Genomic DNA, 23,217 nt, shown 5'->3' with positions numbered 1-23,217 from the left:
CAGAGATGCAAAGATATTCACATAAGGGCAAGGAGTATTTTTTAGGAGAGTTGCAAAGGTCAGCCCTATAGGGCATATCAGGTTTCATACCAATCTTCTGCAAAGTCCTCAATGGCCTGCTTATTAATTTGGTCCACTTCTAGCAAATGCCCAACAACCACATGAACGGGTACTGAGGTTTCCAAAAGTAAACAAGTAAGACAAAGTTGAAAGGGGAAAACCTAAACACTGGAGGGGGTTGGACTTGGCCTTTGGATCTCTTCCAACTCTATGATTCCATGATTCTATGAAGAAAATAAATTAACAACCGGGTAAAATTTATCATGGCAAACTTTATCAGGGATCACAATCCATAAAACCACACTGCAGCAACAGGCAAGTGCTTTCACAAGAAAATCATCAAAAGAACAAAGATACTCTAAAGGACGGTCAGAAAAGAGAAAACTCATCTTCCATTCCTGTTCTTATTTTTGTAATGCATTTCGTACACAGGTTACCCATCATCACAGTAATTGTTACTGCAAGAAGAATAAAGGGTCAAATGTGATCTTCCCTGTGGAAACAGCTGATCCAAAACAACAACAAAACAGCCACAGATTGCAATGCACAGCATTTCCTTCCTCACCCGGACTGTGGAGGAGACATGAGCTCCATTTGTGTAACTGCCTGAATCACTATATAGAGGAAATGGAAAAGAAAGCATTTGTTCCAACAAACAAGCTCCTGCACACAGAACAGCGCACAAGCATCATCTCTGATGTAAAAAAAGAAAGAAAACCACTAGCTTTCCTTTTGTTTTCCATACAAGAACAAGACACCATCAAATAATAGAGAGGAGCGATAACTATATGTTGACGCAAGAACAGTAAGCAAGCACATGGCCAGCATACTGCAGAATAATGAAAGCAGCTAGAATCCTCTCCTAGAAATGTTACAAAAACACAGTGGGGCTAAAAGTTTTTAAAATTGTTTTTCTTTGTACATGAAATTTAGGAACCAACCTTTCTTGCAAACACAGAAGTAGCCATTTCTGGAAAACACACAACCAACTTGTACAAAATACTTGAAAATGCCAGAAATTATCCTCTGCACAATGTACGTGTTCTACAACCAGATACCATACTACTTTAATCACAACTACATATTCGTATTATTCATCATAAGCAATGCCATTTTTCCTTGATATCCTACACAAGCAATAACAATTTTGTGATAAAATTATAATTTCTACTAATCGACATCTTTATTCTTGCAGCACTTCTGAAGATCTTCTGCCTTTTTCTATATAAAATGTCAATTATATTCAATGGGAATCTTGCATAGTCACTGCACACACCAATAATCACACAACAAAACAGAAGTTTTCCTCATGCCTACATAACTTTTCAGCGATGTCCACAAAAGTATTTGCATGAGTATGCACAAAGGTACCAGCAACTCGATTATTAATATATTATGTTAATATATATTATTCAAGATATTATTGAGGATGGGTTTGTAAATCAAAATAATTATAAACTGCAAAGTGTCACAACCCAGCATTGGTTGTAGGTCATAAACAATACACTGGACTGGATTGAGTTGTGAGCTTTATGTGACCCACCAGAGGTATTCTATTGTCTTTTTGACAGCAAAACTGAGGTGCGTTCCAATAAAATCCAAAACACCTTTCTAAGCTCATTGACTTCTGTGGACTTAGAAGGGTGTAACTCTGTGTAAAACAGCATTGTCAGTGACCTACATTAAGACAGGTAATCTGTGTTGAAAGATGCTTGGCTAACCATGTCTACAGCATAGCACATGCAGTTCTTTGGGTGCTCTAAAATCAGTGTGTTTCAGTGCCTTTAGATTTTATCTTAAGTGTATACAAAGGAGGAGAATAGATGCTATATTTCTTTATTTTTACAGGTATTATTACAATAAAAACAACAGAAGACAGGAAGCTGCCTTATACTGAATAAGAGCATTGGTCCATCAAGGTAAGTATTATCTACTCAAGACTAGCAACAGTTCCCAATGGCCAGGCAAGGGTCTTTCTCATCACCTACTTCCCGTTCTTTTTAAACAAGAATGCTGGGGGTTGAAGCTGGGATCTTCTGCATTCAAAGAGGATACTCTTCCATTGAGCCACAGCCCCTTCCCTAATTCCTGTACCACGCTTCCTATGTGTTTAAATATGATATTAAAAATATGTTTGATTGACTGTTCTCATAATCAGGTGTTTCAGTTTAAATATTATCTGCCCATGAGGCATAAAACCTAACATAATGATTCTTAAATTGTATATTGAAGCAAACATAGATCAGTCATTATCTATCTGAGATACTGGAAAATGTTCTAAAAAATTTTTAAATTGTATTTTACCATGAAAGCCATATCAATGCTGTAAACTGCTCTAGACAGAAACAAACTGACATTAGTTGGAAGAAAGTGCTAGAAGATTATACATTACAGATAATTTTAAAATACAGCAAGGCCTTGTGGCCATTTTTGCTTAAGTCATATTCTTGGTTAGTAAAAATTAGTTATGCACAAATTACTAGAAATATCGTTATTTTTAAAAATGGACACACAAATCCCAGTGTAAGAATGAAAGCCAAAACTTCTCTCCAGGCTAATTATCAAATTAATGCTGAAAAAAGATTTCCATCAAAATGCTGACCAACAAACTTCTCTGCTCTCCTGAAACTCACTTTCTCTCACATGTTGTTTTTCACTTTGTGGGACAAATGGCAGAACTGAAAAGGGGGAGGGGTAGAAAAGACGCATACATACATATACAGATTTAAAGTTTTGATACTGAATCAGCAGGAGATTCCAATCCCTACTCTGCACACAGGAGCTAATAACAAAGTTTCTGGAATGAGATTGGCGCTTATAGAGGAAAAATTATATCATGCTCCATCTCTGATCTTCAGATGAGAGAGTATTTGATAATACAAAGGAATTAATTGTGTGCTTGGTTTGCACATATCCTGAACAGTCACAGCTGGGGTAAGAAGATTAAATATGCATGTTATTATTGTTGTTGTTATTGTCTGCATAATTTTTCTACACAAACCTTCTCTCCAAACACAAAATGCTTGAAGCAATGAAAGACTGCTGCTTTGGAAATCAGTAACACTCAAAAATACACACATACAGCACAAGATGCTCTATTAGGAAAGCTTGTGAACAGCAGATGAAATAGAACATAAAAGGTTGAGAGGGATTAAAGGGACATGATTTAATCCTTTCTGGATATTGTTAATGCAGTACAAGGACATATTTTATTCTAAACAATCAATATTCTTAAGGCTGACATCTTAAAGGAATTACCATCTTTCCAAACTATTCTCACTGGAGAGTTCACAGTTAGTGAACTCTGTCCTGAGGGAGCCCTGCCAGAGCCCAGATGTGCAAGTTTTTCACAATCGGAAGCAAAATGCACATTCTAATCAGTGCCACTCACACATGGAACATTAAAACATGAAAACAACAATAGTTATGATTTAGTAAACATCAGCTACAATACAGAGAAAATACTACATTGTACAATTCCCAGTTGTTCCAGTGGAGCTTAACAGCCAGTGCAGCATAGCGGTTAAACTGCCATATTAGGATCCAGGAGACCCAGGAACAAATTTCAATTCTTACATTGAAGATCGCTGATGACTTTGGGCCCGTCTCCTACTTTCACCCTAAACTACTTCAGAGAGTTTCAGGAGGTTAACTGTGTTGGTCTGCAGTAGAGTAGCTAGATCTGAATATAGTAGCATCTTAGAGACCAACAATATTTTCATGGTACAAGCTTTCAAGAGTCAAAGGCCGTTTCTGCACGGCCCCCCAGGCGCCTCCACGCCGGCAAGAATTCTGCTGGCGTGGAGGCGGAGGCCTCATTCCAACCTTAGCAGCGTCGCGGGCGGCCTCGAGCCCGACAGATGGCAAGGCGGCTCCACATCGGAGCCGCCCTCTGTCCCCCTCCCCGTCCAGACTCGCGCCATCGTGTCCCCGTCATTGACCTGCTGGCGTCAAAGCCCCGCCCGCGCTGCTCTCCCTGACCTCCAGAAGTCGGAGGAACAGCGTGGGCGGGGCTTCAGCATTCAACGAATGCTGGCGGGAACACATGAGTCAAACGGCGAAGAAACAGCCGTCAATTCGCCGGCGGTGCTGTTCACACCGCGCCGCCGGGAACACGCTGTTGAGGGGAAAACAACCCTTTAAAGGGTTGTTTTTCAGGGCGGCTTGACGCCGCCCTGGGGGAGGGGGAGCGGCGTTTTTACCGTTCCCAGGGCGCCATAAACAGGCCGTGCGGAAACGGCCAAAGCTTCTCAAGAGTCCCTAAAGTGCTACTTGACTCAAATGTATTTTATTTCAGCACATTGTTATGAGAATAAAATGGGGGGAAGAATGTTGTAAGACACTTTGGGTTCCTATTGGGAATTAAAGTAGGGAATAATGAAGTAAGTAAATAAATAAATAGCTTTATCTGGGGTATATTTAATAATGATCTAAGCAGGGCCAGATCAACATTGGGGGAGGGGGACAAAGTACATTATATACAAATTAAGCGGGGCCCAAAGTATATTATATAATTTTTTCTTTATATATGCATATATAAACATATAGAATCAACAATTCTTTTAAATAATGGAACAATTTATGCTGGTCTCTATTAACTGTTAATGAATAGTTGCACTTTTACATTATTTTAACTTTACAATCTAAGGAGACAATTTTTCATTCCCAGCTTTTCTCTGGACATTTGTTTTAAGTACAGCACACATAATTTTTACATGGGAAATACCAAACACGCCTCATGCTCCTTTAATAAAGTACAGGCCAAGAAAAGTTTTATCAGATTATTAGGCTATTAGAAGCTAAAATGACTAAACTGAAGCTACTGTACTTTAGTCACTGGAAAAGACTCACTAGGAAGGACAATAATGCCAGGAAACAATGATGACAGTAGGAAAAAAGGAAGACCCACTCTGACATGGACTGACTCAGCAAAGGAAGCCACCCCTCAGTTTGCATGATGTGAGCAAGGCTGTTAAGAAGAGGATGTGTTGGAGTTGATTGATTAATAAGTCTGCAGTGACTTGATAGCACATAATAGGCACCCTACCTTGACAAAGGGACAAAATCAAGCTGTTTGGGGAAGGTCAAGCATACAAGATGAGGGAGCAGGTCTACTGGTGGCCTTTGGCAAAGCCAAGCATAAAACAGCTCCCAGTTTTAAAGGGGGAGGGGGTCATTCCTCTTCCTCTCCACCCCATTTGACTCCAGAGTGTTCCAGGGCTTGCAGCACCTCATGCAGCATCTCAGCAAAGCACAAGGCAGGGGGCCAGGAAAGTCATTCTAAAATATTAACAGTCACCAGCACTCCCAAACTCTTCTCCCTGTGGATGCTTAGAACGCTTCCTAAGCACACCCCCTCCCCAGGAGTCTCAGAGCGGAGAGTGCCTCAGCCAGGAGAAGGAGGGAGATTAGCAAGGCGCAGGAACATTTTCTGGGGTTTGAGTCTCCCACTGCATAGAACTTGACATCTTTGAATATATTCTCAGGAATCTTTAGCTCCACTTCCTCTTGGTTTGCCAAAGTTTTGCTTGACTAACAGCCACAGCTTCTGCTGTAACTTCCTTCTGAAGCCTGGGGTCTCCTTCTCCCCCCACCCCATTCCACCTCCTCATTGCGGGAATGCAGTGCACACACTGCAGAACAATCCATCTCTACTGGGCAATTGAGCCCCTTTCACCTCCTCACAGCAGGTTAATCAGGGGCATGGGCACAGCAGAATGAGCCATCTCTGTTGGGCAATTCAGCCTCCCCCATCTCTAGTAGCAGCCAAATTGGGGGAAAGGGACTCAGGTACTGCAGAATGAGCCATCTCTGCTGAGCAGCTAAACCTCCTCCACCACCTGCCGTCCCTCCAGGGCATCTGCCCCTCCCACTCTCCCTAGATCTGGCCTCCTTTCTAAGAAGTCTTATTAGCATGCCAGCTGTTGTAAATTTAGGTTTTTCTAAAACAATGTAAAATCTGTGCTCAAGCCTTGATTAGTCCATGATCCCAGAGGTGAGAAATGTCAATACCCAAATGATCAAAAGAAGCTTTTACTGGTCAGTTAAAACAATCTTTGCACTTGTGGCCTCTTCCTCAGCTCCAAGAAGCTGTCCTGCGAATGCTCATGATCACGTGAAGCGTCTGAATAATTTGATAAGGAATAAGAGTTTTAAGTACCAACATAACTGAGACCAACTTCCCCAAAACTGATGAAAAGAGTCTCCCAGGGTCAGTCTTAATCAATGGGAAATGGGTAGTTTCCCTGATTGCCCACAGTCCCACTCACTGAAATGAGTTGGGGAAAGTACAAGAAAAGAAGACTCCAGTCACCACTTTCACCTGTCCCATCTGGCTTAGAATGACAGCTCCCAATCATCTTGCATGGGGTAAGAGCCATACATTACACCCAAGAGTTTGACTGTGGGGGTGATTCCAGTGTGCCATCTTGGACTTTTGCCCTTAGCCACAGAATTACAGAGAGCAACACTGGGGGTTCCCCAGAAAGAACATCACAAATGGGTTTTGAACTTGGATGATGTGTTTCATTCAGTTCTTGTCTCTAGTCACTAGTATAATTTTTTTAAAGATATGGAGCCATTATGTGATTCAATATCTCTTCTTAATAGAAATGTTCCATTAGTAAGACCATCTCAGTATTTCATTTCACACCATGTTTGTTTCCCCAAAAGAAGGCATTACATATTGGGGAAGAGAAAGAATCAAATGAGCCACAAGGAGGCCATTGCACTGGCACTTCACAGGGGACTCACCAAGCAACAAACACATTCTTGGGTGTAATGTATGAAGATACTATGGTCCCACCCATCCTGTCCTCATTTGTGAACACCTCTACCCTTTTTTCTTTTCTTTTTTTTAGTAACGTTTTGTCGCTGGCTGGATCTCTATCTGGGAGAGGCAGCTCAGCAATGTGGCCAAACCCGTGGAGCCTGCGCAACTTGCAAGAGCTTCCCCTACAATCTACTTGGAGGTCAAGCTAGTGGGATGACTGACCTCCCCGACCTTCGCAGCCTGGCCAGGATAAGGTGGCCACATTATAGGGGCATGGGAAGTGGGGTGGGGGATGCTAAGGCCTTCTTTCCCGACTATTTCCACAATCTTTGCACTCGTGGCCTCTCTCTTGGCTGCAAGCATCCGCCTGCAAATCCCTAGCCACACCAACACACACACAGAGGTCAGCAGTGGCTGAAAAAAGGGCCAGGCAAGAGCCCCCCGCCCGCCCACCGGAGTGCAGCGCAGTGCAGCCGGAGAAATGCTTTAGGCGGGAGAACAGCGGATCACTCACGGATTTTGACTTTGCGGTGATCCAAGCGGGAGGCGAGAGACCGGAGGCCGTCCAAGCGGCGCTGGAGGTGGGCACTACGACGCCCCAGGCTGTCGGCTTGTTCCTGGATCCCGCCGAAGACTTCGCTGGCGCAGCGGGAGAGGTCAGAGAGCTGCCAGAGCAGGCAGACCAGCGAGTACGAGCAGACCTCCTCCAGGGAGCCAAAGAGAAGTCCCGCGCCGCCGCCGCCTGCTCGCCCGGCTTGCCCTCCTTTGTCCGTCGGAGCGGCCACATCCTCTTCTAAGTGGTGCAGCTTGAGGGGCGCCACCGTCCTCATGGGGAAAGGCATCTCGCGCTCTTCAGTGAGGAGCTCGCCCGGGCAGAAGCCAACTGCATCCAAAAGAAAAGAAAAGCTTCCCCCCGCCCCGAAAGCTCAGCCTCCGATGCCAAAAAATAAAAATAAAAAAGCAAGCCCACCAAGAGAAGCCGCAACTCACGTCTGGGGGCTGCAGCTGGTCAAGGGGTCGAAGAGGAGGCGCCACAGGTCCATTGCGCCTCAGCGGCCAAGGGGAGCTTTTTTGCTCGGCGGGCGGCTGCTTCGCGGAAGGCGCAGAAAAAGCGGAGGGGGGGGGGGGACAGCTCGGCTCGGAGTGGCGTGAGGGGAAAACCAGGAGGACCCTGGTTGCTGCAGCCGCTCGGCTTGCCCAAACAGGAAAGAGAGCCGAGTTGCTCCCCGAGCCGAGCGGAGGAGGAAGCGTGGGAGGGGGCTTGGAAGGGCTTCGCCGAAAGGCGCGGGGGAAGGAGGAGCGCAAAGCCAGGCGACCCCCTGCGCGGACACCTGGGATATCTGCGCTGAGTAACAGCCGCACTCCAAACCCGGAAAGCGAAAGTACCGGAGAGGGAGGGGAACCCTGGAGTCAGCAGAAACCTGGGGAAAAGAATCGGAAAAAAGGCCGCCGCCTACCTGTGGCTCTCCAAACTGGAGCTACTTCTTGCCTGCCAGCAAGCCAAAGGTGGAGCGCATTCGCTTAAACTTTCTGCCGCTTGGCGTCAGTGCATGTTCCATGCTCCGGGTCCTATTGTTACCTTTTCCAGGAAGTAGCTCCTTAACCATCACCTAGGAAATCTCACTTTCTGGCCCCTATCTGCTTGCTAGGCTTATTGTGTGCGCACGCTCCACGCTGGAGTTGCCACCGGTTCGCAGTGGGTAGTTGCGTTAGTCTGTAGCAGCAAAGTAAAAAAGATGTCCAGCAGCTCCTTAAAAGACTAACTATCTTTATTCTGGCCTGACACCTCATATCAAAGCTCACTTCATCAGATGCATTGAAATGTACGTTACTGAGTTTATTATTTATAATACTTTTGTTCTTCTTTGTGAACAAAAGTAGTCTGCCAAAGTGAAATACATACTGAAAATTGTTCTGAGTTCATATTGCAGGGGGAAATGCCTGTTCCCCCACCCTGTGCTAACTCCCATTGCCTCTTGCAATGGGGTTTGCTTGCTGCTAGTAAATTTAATAACTCAACATTGTATGATCATTAGCACCACTTGTTACTTTCCTGTATACCTTGTACCCACTTGAATTACACTACTATACGTGACATCATCCTCCCACACAACCCCCAGGAATCAGCCCCCACTACTGTCTTTTGACTGAGAGCAGATCTTTAACAAAGTCCAGATTGGCCACTGTCCTTTCATGCTGAGATATAGAAGACTGCACAGTCTGCAGGCATGGCCAGGGGAGGAGCCCAGGCTAGACAGCTCACTCCCAGCCATTGCTGCTGCTGCGTCAGCGGCCTGGGCTTGGGACTTAATGCCTCCAAAAGGTGACAAAGTCCATTAAACCCCATGGGGACTTCCCAGCAGCAGGGAGGCTTTTTCACATTGCAAGCCTCCCCATGCCCCTGGGAAGCCTCCATGGGAACAGCAGCCTCCATGGGAATCCCCGCAAAGTCAAAATTTTCAGTTTGTTAGTCCTTATCCATTCCAAAGCTGCCTCTAGGCACCTGTTGACAGTTTCCACAGACTCCTTGGAATCTGCTGGTAGCATGAGATAGAGCCAAGTACCATCTGCATATTGGTGGAAGCTCAGCTCATATCTCCAAATGGCCTCTCCCAACAGCTTTACATCTATAGAACGGGGAACAAGATGGAACCCCATGGGCTAAAGATCAAGTGGCAGAACTGTAGTCTCCCAACACCACACCCTCTTTACCTCCAAATACCTTTAAAAATTATAACTCTGCCATGTCTTCCATTTGCAATTAGAATTCTCTTTCCAAGCTATCACTCTCCCAACAAGTTGAGGAAATCCTGTTCCCAGTGGCGTAGCACCAATGGGATGAGGGGTGCAATGCCCTGGACGAAGCCGCAGCGGGGGCCTGGCCCGGCTGTGGGGGGGGGCGTTCTGTGGCGGGGGCGGGCAGCGCTGCAACAGGGGCACGGAACGCATGCATGCCCTGGGCGCAGTTTGCTCCTGCTCCGCCCCGCCTGTTTCCCAACAAAGGCCGGGAGCTTACTGCTGTAAAATGTATAATTTCTACAAGTCACTTAATTTAGATCTTTAATATTAGAGATATGGCTGTTTCAGCAATCATCAACTGCATGTACGTATCTTCAGCAGCTTTTACTAGCAAATTGTGTTTCAAATGATGGTTTATTTGCTATATTTATATCTTATATTTTTTTCTACTTATGAAATGGACTGTGGATATACCTCAAAACATAGAGCAGGGTTCCCCAACCTTTTTGAGCCTGTGAGCACCTTTGGAATTCTGACACAGGGTGGTGGGCACAACCACAAAATGGCTGCTAAAGGAGGCAAAGCCAACCACAAAATGTCAGAGTGAGGTCACGTCTAATTCTAATAGTAACTCTTCAACATTTTAGGCAGAAGTTATGTTTAAAAGGATGCATTTTAAAATGAACATATTGTCTAAAATATTTTCTTGCGAACACATATCTTATTTCACCTACTTAAGATTCCTGTGCCCTGTAATCTCCAGTAGCCAATCAAAATCCCTTCTAAGCAAAAACCCCATCTAGCCTTCCTAAAAGTACCTATGAGTGCCACACTGGAGGACAAACTGCCAAGTTACTAACTGTTGTTATAACTATTAAAGGTTTCCCAGGTTACATAATCTTAGATTTAATTAGGTATTTCTCAATGCCACATTTCTGCCATAGCATGAAGAATTAGGCTGACCCAGAACTAGCTTCAGGTGCTCCCTCCATTATAATCTCTGAATGGTGTGTCCTTAGTGTGTATTTTTCTTCATGTGCTTATTTGTGTTTGGTACCATTATATGATTGCCTGGTAGGTGACTTGTCCTCATGTCTCTCAACCTGCCTTATATATTCATAAAGTGTTTCTTTTATCTGTTTTTTCACAGTTGTTTTTGTAGATTTATTTGTATTGGGTACAAAAGTGGTATGGTTCTACCGTGTTATTATTATTGTCTTTATCGTCACAGCTGACTTATGGTGATCCCATAGGATTTTTTAAGAACCGCAGAAGAGATGTGGAACTTTGTCGTGCCTGCTACTTCCATGTCACCGTCACCAGTACATTCATATGGGACTTGTCCATCCAAATACTAACCAGGACCAAGCCACTTAGCTTCTGAGATGTGACAAGATCAGGCTAGCCTAGGACTATCCAGGTCAGGGTTGTATGAGATACATATGATACTTACACATATTCATACCTACAAAGTATATGCAATGTCATATAACCTTGACTTAATGATAAACAACTATTGTTGGAAAATATATAATTTTATGGGGGAAAGGGTGTAAGGAAGGAGTAAAATGGATTTCGAGGATCAATTCACACAAGACGGAAGCAAACTCAAAATGTGGATTTTCAAGACATAACAACAGGCCTGAAAAATTTGAAATTATCTCCCTTGTGATTTCAGATATAACCAAATGATCATCCAGATAGGAATGAGTGATGTTTTGCTATGGATATCTGTAGTTTCCAGTTAGCTGCAGCTTTGCAACATCCAGATTAGATCCACAGCACTGACCAGTTCTAAAAGGTTCAAATGCGAACTTATCCAGGTCATTCAGAGGTGCTTAGAAGAGGATAGGATTACACTGCATGTGAACGTTTTGTGTTAAATGCAAGCATGAAACTCTGTTTTACTTTTTAAAGAGCTCTTATTCCATAAGTGCTTTTCGAGATAAATAATTCAAGCTATAAAGAAAGGCCTCGGTGTATCAACAAAAGAAGAGTGGAAAGTCTTTTCTCTGTTCATTCAATACTTTCTTTATTGTTTTAGACAGGCATATATTGCAGATATCATTCTAACAATGAGAAATGAACAGATCAAGAAGTACATATTTAGTACTTGATCTGGGTAGTACATGGTTGGCCACTTATTTTCCATAAAGCTGCAATATTGTATAAACCTAGGATTGTACGTATCGCCAAACAACAGTACAATAAGAACATAAGAATATAAGAACGAGCCTGCTGGATCAGGCCAGAGTCCATCTAGTCCAGCACTCTGCTACTTGCAGTGGCCCTCCACATGCCTTTGGGAGCTCACATGCAGGAGGTGAAAGCAATGGCCTTCTACTACTGTTGCTCCCGAGCACCTGGTCTGCTAAGGCATTTGCAGCCTCAGAGGATCAAGATTGGTAGCCATCGATCACAGGTGTCAAACTCGCGGCCCTCCAGATGTTATGGACATAACATCTGGAGGGGCGCAAGTTTGACACCTATGCCATAGATTGACTTCTCCACCATAAATCTGTCCAAGCCCCTTTTAAAGCTATCCAGGTTAGTGACCATCACCACCTCCTATTCCAACATATTCCAAACACCAAATCACGCGTTGCGTGAAGAAGTGTTTCCTTTTATTAGTCCTAATTCTTCCCTCCAGCATTTTCAATGTATGCCCCCTGGTTCTAATGTTGTAAGAAAGAGAGAAAAATGTCTCTCTGTCAACATTTTCTACCCCATGCATAACTTTATAGACTTCGATCATATCCCCCCTCAGATGTCTCCTCTCCAAACTAAAGAGTCCCAAACGCTGCAGCCTCTCATAAGGAAGGTACTCCAATCCCTCAATCATCATCATTGCCCTTCTCTGCACTTTTTCTATCTCTTCGATATCCTTTTTGAGATGTGGCGACTAGAACTGAACACAGTACTCCAAGTGCGGTCACACCACTGCTTTATATAATGGCATGACAGTCTTTGCAATTTTATTATCAATCTAATCTATTATCTAATCTATTATCTATTATCTAATCATTCTCAGCATAGACTTTGCTTTTTCACAGCTGCCATGCATTGAGTTGACATTCCCATGGAACTATCAACTAAGACGCCCAAATCCCTTTCCTGGTCTGTGACTGATAGCACTGACCCCTGTAGCATGTATGTGAAGTTTGGATTTTTTGCTCCTGTGTGCATCACTTTGCATTTTGCTACATTGAACTGCATTTGCCATTTATTAGTTCACTCATCTAATTTATAAAGGTCTGCTTGGAGCTCTTCACAGTCTTTTGCAGTTCTCACCACCCTTCATAATTTGGTATCATCCACAAACTTGGCCACCACGCTACCCACCTCTACTTCCAGGTCATTTATAAATAGGTTAAAGAGCACTGGTCCCCAAACGGATCCTTGGGGGACACCACTTCCTACATCTCTCCATTGTGAGAACTTCTCATTTACACCCACCCTTTGCTTCCTGTTTCTCAACCAGTTTTTAATCCATAGGAGGACTTCCCCTCTTATTCCTTCATTGCTGAGTTTTCTCAATCATCTCTGGTGAGGAACTTTGTCAAAGGTCTTTTGGAAATCCAAGTAGACAATGTCCACTGGTTCCCCCTTATCCACATGCCTGTTTACACCCTCAAAGAATTCTAGTAAGTTTGTAAGGCAGGACTTGCCTCTGCAAAAACTATGCTGACTCTTCCTCAGCAGGTCTTGCTTTTCTACTTTTCTACATTGCTTTTCCACAATGCAATAGCCAGGCTTAAGCATACTAAAAATAATGGATTTATACTGGAATAACTCTGCACAGGATTACAGTATCTGCAATAAATTAAGAAAACCCTGGTTTGAAACTGGCTTCTGCCATGGATTTTCAGCAGTGCAATCCTAAACATAATTATACACTTCTAACTCAATTGATGTCAATGACTTAGAAGCATGTACCTGCAGTTAGGATTGCTTAGTGCCTTAGGCATGTTACTCTATTTCAGCCTCAGTCTCAACCCCAATTTGTCTCATGCAGATAATAAAAATATGAATGTTTTAGAGGCCTAGTTAATATAAAGGTATATAATATAAAGCTATGATAATCATAGTCACAAAATCAACCTGACAGGAAAGATATGGGAAATGACTTAATGGAGGTTGAGATCAATTGCTATTTTATCAAAATGAATGTGACACCTGACTACACCCAAATTATACTATTGCCTCTGTTGTTTTTATATAGGGCAAACTTTTCTCCTACAATCACATAGCTAGGCCTATCCTGTTGAGCCAATGTCATGATCTCTGAAAGAATCCATAGTAACTGAGTAACGTTTCTTCAGCTTTCTAACTGAATGTTTATCTTATATCCACATGCTTTTCCTCTTCTAGCTGCTCTAATCAGATAAATACAATATCACAGTGGCCTCATCTAGACTTGCAAACATGGTTTTTTTGTATTTTTAAGGATTCCACATTGTTGAGAAGTTCACTGAGCACAATTACATCTTTGAACTCATCCAACTGGAACCCTGAGCATTGGAATCCTAGTCCAAGAACTGCCTATTCAGAATAAAGATAATTATTTTCACATGGGATGTTTCTAGTTTGAAAGTTTCTCATGCAGAGCCTTCTGCTTTGAACGTACTGTAAAGATACTGAAGTATTTTACAAGTGCCATAGTTTCTGCTGATATAGTCAGTTAATCTGTTTTATGACTTTGCTATTGCTTGATTGACTAATAAATTGCTTGACATGTAAAAAGCATGAATGTGCTATGATATTTTCAGCAAGATTCCCAAGTAGGAATGGGGGTGGTGGACAGCCTTCCATGGGAAACAGAATGCAGTTTTCTGATGAAGCTGCTTTACTTTCAGACTTGAGTTTACTGAGTACTCACTGTGCTGTGTCTAGGATGCCTGCAAACATGTGCTGTCTTCTAAAACCATGTTACGCCTTTATGGGGGGACAGGATTAAGTCTGCAGTCAGAAGTGGTTAAGAACTGTATTTATTGCAACACAAGATCCAACTAACTAGCCAGGTCACGCTACAGCTAGGCTCCAGTAACTGTGACTCCTTATATCCAATAGGGTCACAAGGCCTGAGTCTCTCCATTCTAGAGAGCCCCTGGAAGTCATCCTTAAAGCAACAACACCAATATACCACAATGAGCAGGCCAATCCTGATCGGATGCTAGATTTGGGGCTGCCAGGCACAGCATGGCCTCGCTGACTCCAAAGAGCAGGAAAACATGCAACCTCCCCCAAGGGTAGTGAAAAGGCCCTATGCAGCCTAATGTGCCACCCTTTTTGCTGGCATAAGTCCACGCCAGCAAAGGGGATGTTCCCAGACTGAAAGGGCTTAGGAAGCCAAGGCTCATTCCGCACATGCAGAATAATGCACTTTCAAACTGCTTTCAGTGCTCTTTGAAGCTGTGCGGAATGGCAAAATCCACTTGCAAATAGTTGTGAAAGTGGTTTGAAAACGCATTATTTTGTGTGTGCGGAATGAGCAAGTAACGTTGGGTCCACCCTTGCAACGCCCCCTTTGGTAGGCCAGTGTGGGCTTCTATGTCGGAAAAGCCCTGGCACAATGGCTGTCATAGTGCCCAGCTGTCATGTACCTGCATGGCTGCCAGCGCCAGCTTAGATGTCACTTACATTGTTGTGTTTGTTGTCTTTTTGTGTGAGAAAATTTTAAAAAATGTTAAAATGATTTAAGATAGATTATATGCAGAAATCTTGTAAAACTTCAAATAACAAAGTTTTACTTCACTATAGGTTTTTATGGACTAAAGCACAGTTTCTCATATATTTTTTGCAATTGGCTAACATGGCTGGAAGTGGAAAGTGCTGTCAACCCATAGACTACTTATGACACCCATGTAGAGTTTTCAAGGTTAAAGATGAACACAGGTGATTTGCCATTCCCTGCTTCTGTGTAGCAACCAACTCCACTTAGCTTCCAAGATCCGATGAGATTGGGCTGGCCTGGAATTCATGAAAGTATATCCTGAGATTTCTGGATGCCTAACATTATTTTCTAGTATTTCAGGTTCACTGTCCTGAAGATTTCTGTTTCTCATTTAAGCCATTAGTAATGAAGGATGTACCAGGCAGTATTAAAACAGAACAGATTCTGATACTGAGCAAGGCAAAAGATTGCAAAAACATAGCAAGTCCAGTATAAACACCAAAACAAAAGAAAAACCTGATAAAGAACATCGGTCATTATCCAAAAAAGAATGGAATGACTCCCAACACACCTTGAGATAAATCAGGGGTCATATAGAAATTCTGACATGTTCCAAATTCAAATTAGTATCAGCTACAACATCTTATGTTTGTCTGTATGAGTATTTTGAAGATTCCTCTCCCTTAATATTCAACTAGCAAGGAGAACACAAATCCACAAACATGAATACAAGTGTGCTGCTCTCTGAGGAGGAGTATCCTCAGTTGTATAAAAGCCAGTGACAGGGAGGGAGGCAACTGTGGATTTGGCTTTTAGTTTATGTTGGACTAAAATCCTGGGTGTGGTTGTGGATTAATACAGTGACTTTGCCACAGGATAGAAACCACTCATGGAGTCCTTTTAAAGTGCTGTCACAGACATATGTCTCAAAACTTGCTGAAAACAGAAAATACCAGCTATTTGTGAATGCAGTCAAGTGGAGGAAACATTCTCTGGCTTAATGCTTTCCTGGATATAGCTGTGATTTTTTCAGGACAATATAATTCAGCAAAACAGCTTTAAAAATCTGCCACTGCACTTGTGCAAATAAACAGCAACTATACCTAGAGATGAGTTGATTAGACACTGTTTTCTCCAGATGGTTAATTCCACAGAGAGACTTACTGAAAATGGCATTCTGCATGAAATAGTGAAAGAACGCTTCAATCTTTTAGGATTTTCAGGTTTTTTATCTGAAAGTTAATATTCCCCTACAAACAACTACAAATGGGGAATCCAGCGTGAAAGTGTTGGATTTGATGTGGATTTCACTCAATGACATTTTACTGTGTACTTCTCACTTTTTATGGCCCCAGCTGTCTAATTTTTTCATACAGCTACAAAAAAGGTAGGTTTTGAGATTACCACTCATTGCATCTGAAGAAGTGACTTGTAGTCCATGAAACTTTATGTTGAAATAAAATTTTGTTAGTCTTCAAAATGCTACAAGACTCCCTTTAGTTTATCCTCAGAGCTAAATGAGTTGCTCTCGTTGAAGCAAACTGAATCAGCTCTCTGCCTTCACAGGTATGCTAGCTGTCAGATAGAATTCAGGATACTTAAATCTGTAGCTTCTTTTGAATGTTTTATGTTGTATTCCCACTTTAGCAAATATTGAATACACAGTGTACATGTCTCCTTGCAGTAGGGTCCACTTCAAAATTTAATTTCAGCAAAGTTTTTTTAAAATTTTCCATCTCTATCCCTTGTAAAATATATTATCAAAATCGCTTTGCAAACTCTTGCATAAACAGAAAAGAGCAAACCTCTATTGTTCAGTGCAGGTCAAATGCTGGGTGAAGTACAGGGATTTGTGATTGCAGAGAAGAGGCTATTTGTTAATTGGTTTGTCATAAATCCAATTTCTAGAATAGCACTGAAAATTCTAACAATTTCACATACAGCCACAACTACAAAGTTACATATTATATAATACAAATCTTTTCCCACTAACGAAGTAAATATTTTTTATTTATTTTATTTATTCTTTCGATTTATAAACTGCCCCATCCCCTAGGGGCTCTGGGAGGTGTACAGCATCCACAAATACATAGTTAATTAAAAGTCAGTGCAGACAATATAATACTAAATCCGTTAAAATCTATTTAAAACAGCGGTTAATATAACAGTGACAAGTATCCTATCATTCAATTCATTAAGATCACCCCAACAAAAGAAAGAGGGAGGTGCCAGGCTCCTCTCTAAGAGGGTAGTAAAGATGGTAAAGTGCATAGATGGTAAGTGCAGAAAGCAAGGGGGGAGGAGGGAGGAGCCACTCACTCCAGCAGCTGGATACTCCAAAGGCCAGGCGGAACAACTTCGGTCTTACAGGCCCTGCTTGGAGACTCACCAAGGTCCCACAGAGGGCCTGGACGGATTATTGGGAGGAAGAGTGTTCCACCCGGGCGAGGGAACCAGGGGCTGTGAAGGTCCTGGCCCGTGGTATGGAGGCCAGCAGCATCATTGAAGAGGCCAGGAACCTACACCCAGAAATTGGCCTCTGCTGAGAGAGGCCCAGAGGCCAAGGTAGGAAAATGAAAGGCATGCTATGGGGAGGTATCACGGTCTCTCTCCAGATACCACGAGGGTCCCCAGGCAGCGTAAAGGCCTTAAAGGTCAAAACCCACACCTTGAAGATGATTGAATTCCACTGCCAGGAGACCAATGCAGCTATGGCGTGCTGGGTTGAATATATGATAAGCAGAAGAGAAGCCCCTGTGAGCAGGCAGCCAGCGCGCTGCATGTTGGACCAGTTTCAGTTTCGAATCAGGCGCCAAGGGAAGGCCAGCGTAGAGCCCGAGTTGTGGAACAATAGTCAAGAATCTGGAGGTGACCTGCATTTGCATCGTATCACTATCCTGGTGGGCCAGGTCTGCCTGAGAGAGGAAGGGGGCCAGCCGCCGGGCCTGCCGAAGATGGAAAAACGCAGTCCGGGTTACAATAAATAATCTGAAATAAGCAGTATCTTTTTAAAAAAATCTGACCAGCAGATAGCTTGGCATTAGTGATTTCTTTCGTTAAAGTAGAAAAACTGCCAGAGGTCAAACTAGGGCCCTTCCACACATACAGAATAATGCACTTTCAATCCACTTTCACAATTGTTTGCAAGTGGATTTTGCTATTCCGCACAGTAAAATCCAGCTGCAAAGTGTATTGAAAGTGGATTAAAAGTGCATTATTCTGCATGTGCGGAAGGAGCCTGGGTGGGGCAGACAGCCATGTTTACTGTTCATATGTTTTCCCCACTCATATTATAAAGGAGAAACAACAGAGTATGCTAAGGTAAGACAGCACAATGTTCCCTATTTTTGGAAGTCCTTCTATGACCATGAATGTAGTGTGTCCCCTCTGCATTTTTAGATGCCTTAAAAAACCCCTCAAGTAATCATTATTGAACCCTGACACTCCAGGATATTGTCATCCTGTCTGTCACTGCCCTGGCTTGACAGCCAGGAGTGCCAATGTTATACATGAGGGATGAGAGCAATTCCATCAAGATCTATCCTGCAGGAATTGTAGCTGCCATCAAACCAAGTAGAACTGTGTGACAAGAACAGTCCTGACTTGCTCAAACTCAACCTGCCTGTTTTCATCTGCTTTCTTCCCAGTTTGCTTTAAAATCTAGATGCTTCTGGGAACTGTTTGTACTTGTCCTAATGTCACCTGTCTACTAGTGATACATGCCCTATGGTTAACGTTACCTGAAAGTTCTGAGAATTTGGGCAGAATTTATGGAGAGAACAGTTTGGTGAAAGAAGTGAGCTCTGCAGTGTCTCCCCTCCAAATCTGCCATTTTCTCCAGGGGAACTGATCTGTGAAGTTTGGATATCAGTTGTAACTCCAGGAGAATTCCAGGTCCCAGGTAGAGCCTGGCAACTTTATCCTACAGCAATGATGGTGAACCTTTTCGAGACCGAGTACCCAAATTGCAACCCCAAACCCACTAATTTATCGCAACACAGCAATTTAACCTGAATACTGAGGTTTTAGTTTTTAAAAAACGGTTGGCTCCGAGGCATGCGTTACTCAGGAGTAAGCTTGGTGGTAGTCGGTGGCTTTGCTTTGAAGCAACCGTGCAACTCTTCCAATGGGTGAATCATGACCCTAGGAGGGTTTACTCAGAAGCAAGCCCCACTGCCAGCAACTGAGCTTACTCCCAGGTAAAGGATCACGCTTCAGTTCTTCCCATGAAAATCAGTGCGGTTTAGCAGCACAACAGGTTACCTACACTGCTTTCCCAAAACTAGGGCCCCTTCCGCACGGAGGCGGAGGCGAAAGGGGTTGGGCCGGCGTAAACCACGCCGACCCCCCGACGCTGGGACCGTCCGCATGGATGGTCCCAGAACCGGCTGGGACGACGGCACCGCAGAGCGCCGTCGCCTGGCTGACCCGGCTTGTCCCTGGCCCTCCAGCACATCGCTGAGGCCTGGAGACACACACCCCCGGCCCTGCGCGTCTGCTGCAGCGTCGCAGGGCAGGGGGGCATGTCCCCAGGCCTCGGCGACGCGCCGGAGGGCCGGGGACCAGGTAAGTGAAGGTTGGGAGGGGGAGGGCACCTTGGAGCCGCTGCCGTTCGCACGGCAGCGGCCCCAAGGCGGCATTTCCCAACAACCTCGCTCCCCGAGCGAGGTTGGGAAATGCCGGCTTCGCACCGGTCGGGCGATGCTGCGCCCCCTGTGCAAATGGCTCCCTGGGGACGGCGTTTTTGCCGTCCCCAGGGCGCCATAAAACGCCCGTGCGGAAAGGGCCTCTGTCTTACGTTTAATGCTAATAATCAAGCCCAGCGGCCCAGGCCACCCTAGATGGGGGGGCACTCTGTTTGCGCATGCCCACAGAGAGGGCTCTGAGTGCCACCTCTGGCACCCGTGCCATAGGTTCGCCACCACTGTCCTACAATAAGTCTGTTCCTGCCGGGAAATTTACAAGTGTTAGGTTTGATTTGTAAATTGTTTTGAAGATCTAAATAGTTGAAAGATAAGGTAAGTATCTTTTACACAAATAAGAAAATAAACCTAACCCAAAAATTATTGGTTTAACATCTTATCCACACGCTGATTAAAGTATTAACTACCTTTTTGCTTTCATTCATTGACATCCTTCTTTCCTCTACCTTACTCTCTTTTGTCATTTCACCATCAGTATTTTGACTGTAAACCCCATAAAGGAAGTTTGCTGTCTTTTTGATTGTAGAACTCTGTAAAGCACAGTCTGTATTTATTATTGGTTGTGGTGGGTTTTCTGGGTTGTGTGATCATGGTCTGGTAGATCTTGTTCCTGAATCTATGGCTGGCATCTTCAAAGGTGTATCACAGAGAAAAGTTTGTTTCACACTGTGTCTAGTGAGAAGGGAAAGTTTAATGGGGTATATTGTCCATGCCCCAGGGTGGGGAATGAATCAGTAAGTGTTTGGGTGGAACTTGCTATGCAAAGGTGTGGTTGAGTGCATTGTATTGTGGGTGGGGTTATCAGTCCATTTTTAAAGTACTGTTAGCCAAGATTTGTTAATTTTCAGAGTCTCTTCTTTCTTGTTGAAGTTGTCTTGATGTTTGTGAATTTCAATGGCCTCCCTGTGCAGTCTGACATAGTTACTGAAGCCTTCTGAATTGTCCAGAATTTCAGTGTTTTCAAATAAAATGTTATGTCCAGTTTTGTTTAAGACATGTTCTGCAACTGCAGATTTTTCAGCATGGTTAAGCCAACAGTGTCTTTCGTGCTCCTTAATACGAGGCCGAATGCTGTGTTTTGTGGTTTCTATGTAGACCTTTGCACAGCTGCAGGGTATGCGATAGACTCCTGCAGAAGTGGGAGGGTCTCTCTTGTCCTTTGCTGAAACATTAGGAACAAGATCTACTAGACCACGGCCACACAGTCCAGAAAACCCACCACAACCAGTTGAATCCGGCCGTGAAAACCTTCGACAATACATTGTATTTATTATTATTATTTATTAAGCATATTATTAGTGAGAATTCTTATTTATGCAACAGATAATATGACTTATGGTTCAAGCAGAAATGTCTTGCGCACGTTCTTACACAGCCTTGCTTTAGGGTACAGGGGAGCACTTATGTCAAACAGTGACATGCCAGTCCATTTTCTGGGGCGCATAGAACCAGTTCTCCAGCCAGGCAAGTAAAGTGAGTCTCTGAGGCACTGGCTGTGCTCATCGGGTTGGCAGCACTGGGAAAGGCAACAGGTATGGATTGTACTTGGTATCACCTGCCAGACTCACACAATTTTTTCAGGTCCAAGACCAACCCTTGATGTTATGGCAGTGCTGCTGAGACACAGCTTGATTTCACTGTGTCTGGTCAACCACAACCCATGTCTCCCTCCTCATTTGAGAGGCAGCATGGTGTATAGGTTAAGAACAGTGGACTCTGATCTGGAGAACTGGGTTTGATTCTCCACTCATCCACATGAGAAGCGGCCTCTAATTTGGTGAACCACACAATAAGTCTGCTGGTGACCTTCGGCTAGTCCAGGGGTAGGGAACCTGCGGCTCTCCAGATGTTCAGGAACTACAATTCCCATCAGCCCCTACCAGCATGGCCAATTGGCCATGCTGACAGAGGCTGATGGGAATTGTAGTTCCTGAACATCTGGAGAGCCGTAGGTTCCCTACCCCTGGGCTAGTCATAGTTCTGTGATAATTCTTTCAGCCCCACCTACCTCACCTACCTCACCGGATAATTCTTTCAGCCCCACCTACCTCACAGGGTATCTGTTGTTGGGAGAGGAAGGGAAGGAGTTTGTAAGTCACTTTGAAACTCCTTAAAGGTAGAAAAAAGTCACTTTGAAACTCCTTAAAGGGGTATAAAAATCAGCTCTTCTCCTCCTTCAGTGTCTGCACAGGTCTACTTCACCTTTGCAACCTGTCATACAACAGTCATCAAACTGATCAAGCAAGTTTCCAGTGCTGTACATCCCAAAAATGTGAGCAAGACATGTAAGATTTAAAACACAGAACCAAGCCAACATAAAACAGAAGAAAGGATACTGTCAAAACATCATAGGGAAAAAGCTTTATATTGTTTTAAAGTAGGGAGTCAGCCACTATGGGTCATGCCAAATAACCCTAAGGAACACTCAACCGCCTGCCCTCAACAGATAGTAGCACATGCAACAGATATATGCTGCAGTATTGAATAAGATAGTAGCACATGCAACTGAAGTCAACTAATAACCACTCATTATAATAACTGTGTAACTTTTGAGACCTGGATGTTAACAGAAGTGTATGAGGATTAGTAGATTATCTGGCACAGCAGAGCAGAATTGTCATGTGATGGTCAAAAGTCTTCCTGGAATACATTTAATAAATACATAGGAAAGAAAAGTACTAACTTTTATACAACTTACTATGCAAGGTTTATATGCAGAGGACTTTTTTTTAAAAAAAGTTATTCCCTTTCTTGAAATATGAAAGGAAAGAATCCAATCTTCCATCTTATTCTGTCATAGATGTCAGACAGATTTTATATTGGGACTGTTGGGGTAGCATGATAGTCAGAGATATGATTTCCTTACAGCATGCAGCAAACTAAGCCAGGTTGAGGTGGGACACTGGAAGGGGAAAGTGTCCAACTGAGCAACAGCCTCCCTCTCTTCCCAACCATGGCTCAGTTTCACTTCTGTAGGTGTTTCTGCCCTAGCCTTGATCTTACCAGCCTTTCCTTCCAGGTAGGACTGAGAACAGAAAGTTAGAGGGGAATCACCATGCCTCTGAAGCTTCCTGTTGTCAGTTGCTATTGCCTTGTTAAAATTGCCATCTATATCAGGAGCGGAGTGTAAGTGTATAATATTATCACTAAACTCTTTCTAGTGTCCTGTCAATACACTACTAACTAAAAAACAGAAAGCCTTTAAATATTAATGACAGCAATAATTATTTGTAGTTATCTAGTATTCAGCTATCAGTAGGGTTCCCAGC

At 43.5% G+C, this 23,217-nt stretch overlaps 1 protein-coding gene and 1 long non-coding RNA gene across 3 annotated transcripts in view; one reads left to right on the top strand and one right to left on the bottom strand.

Moving 5' to 3' along the window:
* The window catches only part of NHSL1 (NHS like 1), a 176,644-nt gene extending 168,362 nt beyond the window's left edge, over positions 1-8,282 (bottom strand). The window contains exon 1 of one of the 2 annotated variants that reach the window (XM_048489698.1): positions 7,347-8,282. In XM_048489698.1, the coding sequence (XP_048345655.1) occupies positions 7,347-7,674 (328 nt within the window). In that variant the 5' untranslated portion in view covers positions 7,675-8,282. The remainder of the gene's footprint in view (positions 1-7,346) is intronic. The other variant, XM_048489669.1, reaches the window with a different exon arrangement.
* On the top strand, positions 1,999-19,671 carry LOC125428999. Its single transcript, XR_007243927.1, has 3 exons — positions 1,999-2,009; positions 7,038-7,040; positions 19,532-19,671. It is a non-coding gene; the product is annotated as an uncharacterized LOC125428999 (long non-coding RNA).
* Positions 19,672-23,217: the final 3,546 nt, after the last annotated feature.

Source organism: Sphaerodactylus townsendi, linkage group LG01 (genome assembly GCF_021028975.2).
Source record: "Sphaerodactylus townsendi isolate TG3544 linkage group LG01, MPM_Stown_v2.3, whole genome shotgun sequence".
NCBI lineage: Eukaryota > Metazoa > Chordata > Lepidosauria > Squamata > Sphaerodactylidae > Sphaerodactylus > Sphaerodactylus townsendi.
This window is presented reverse-complemented; position numbering and strand designations above follow the sequence as displayed.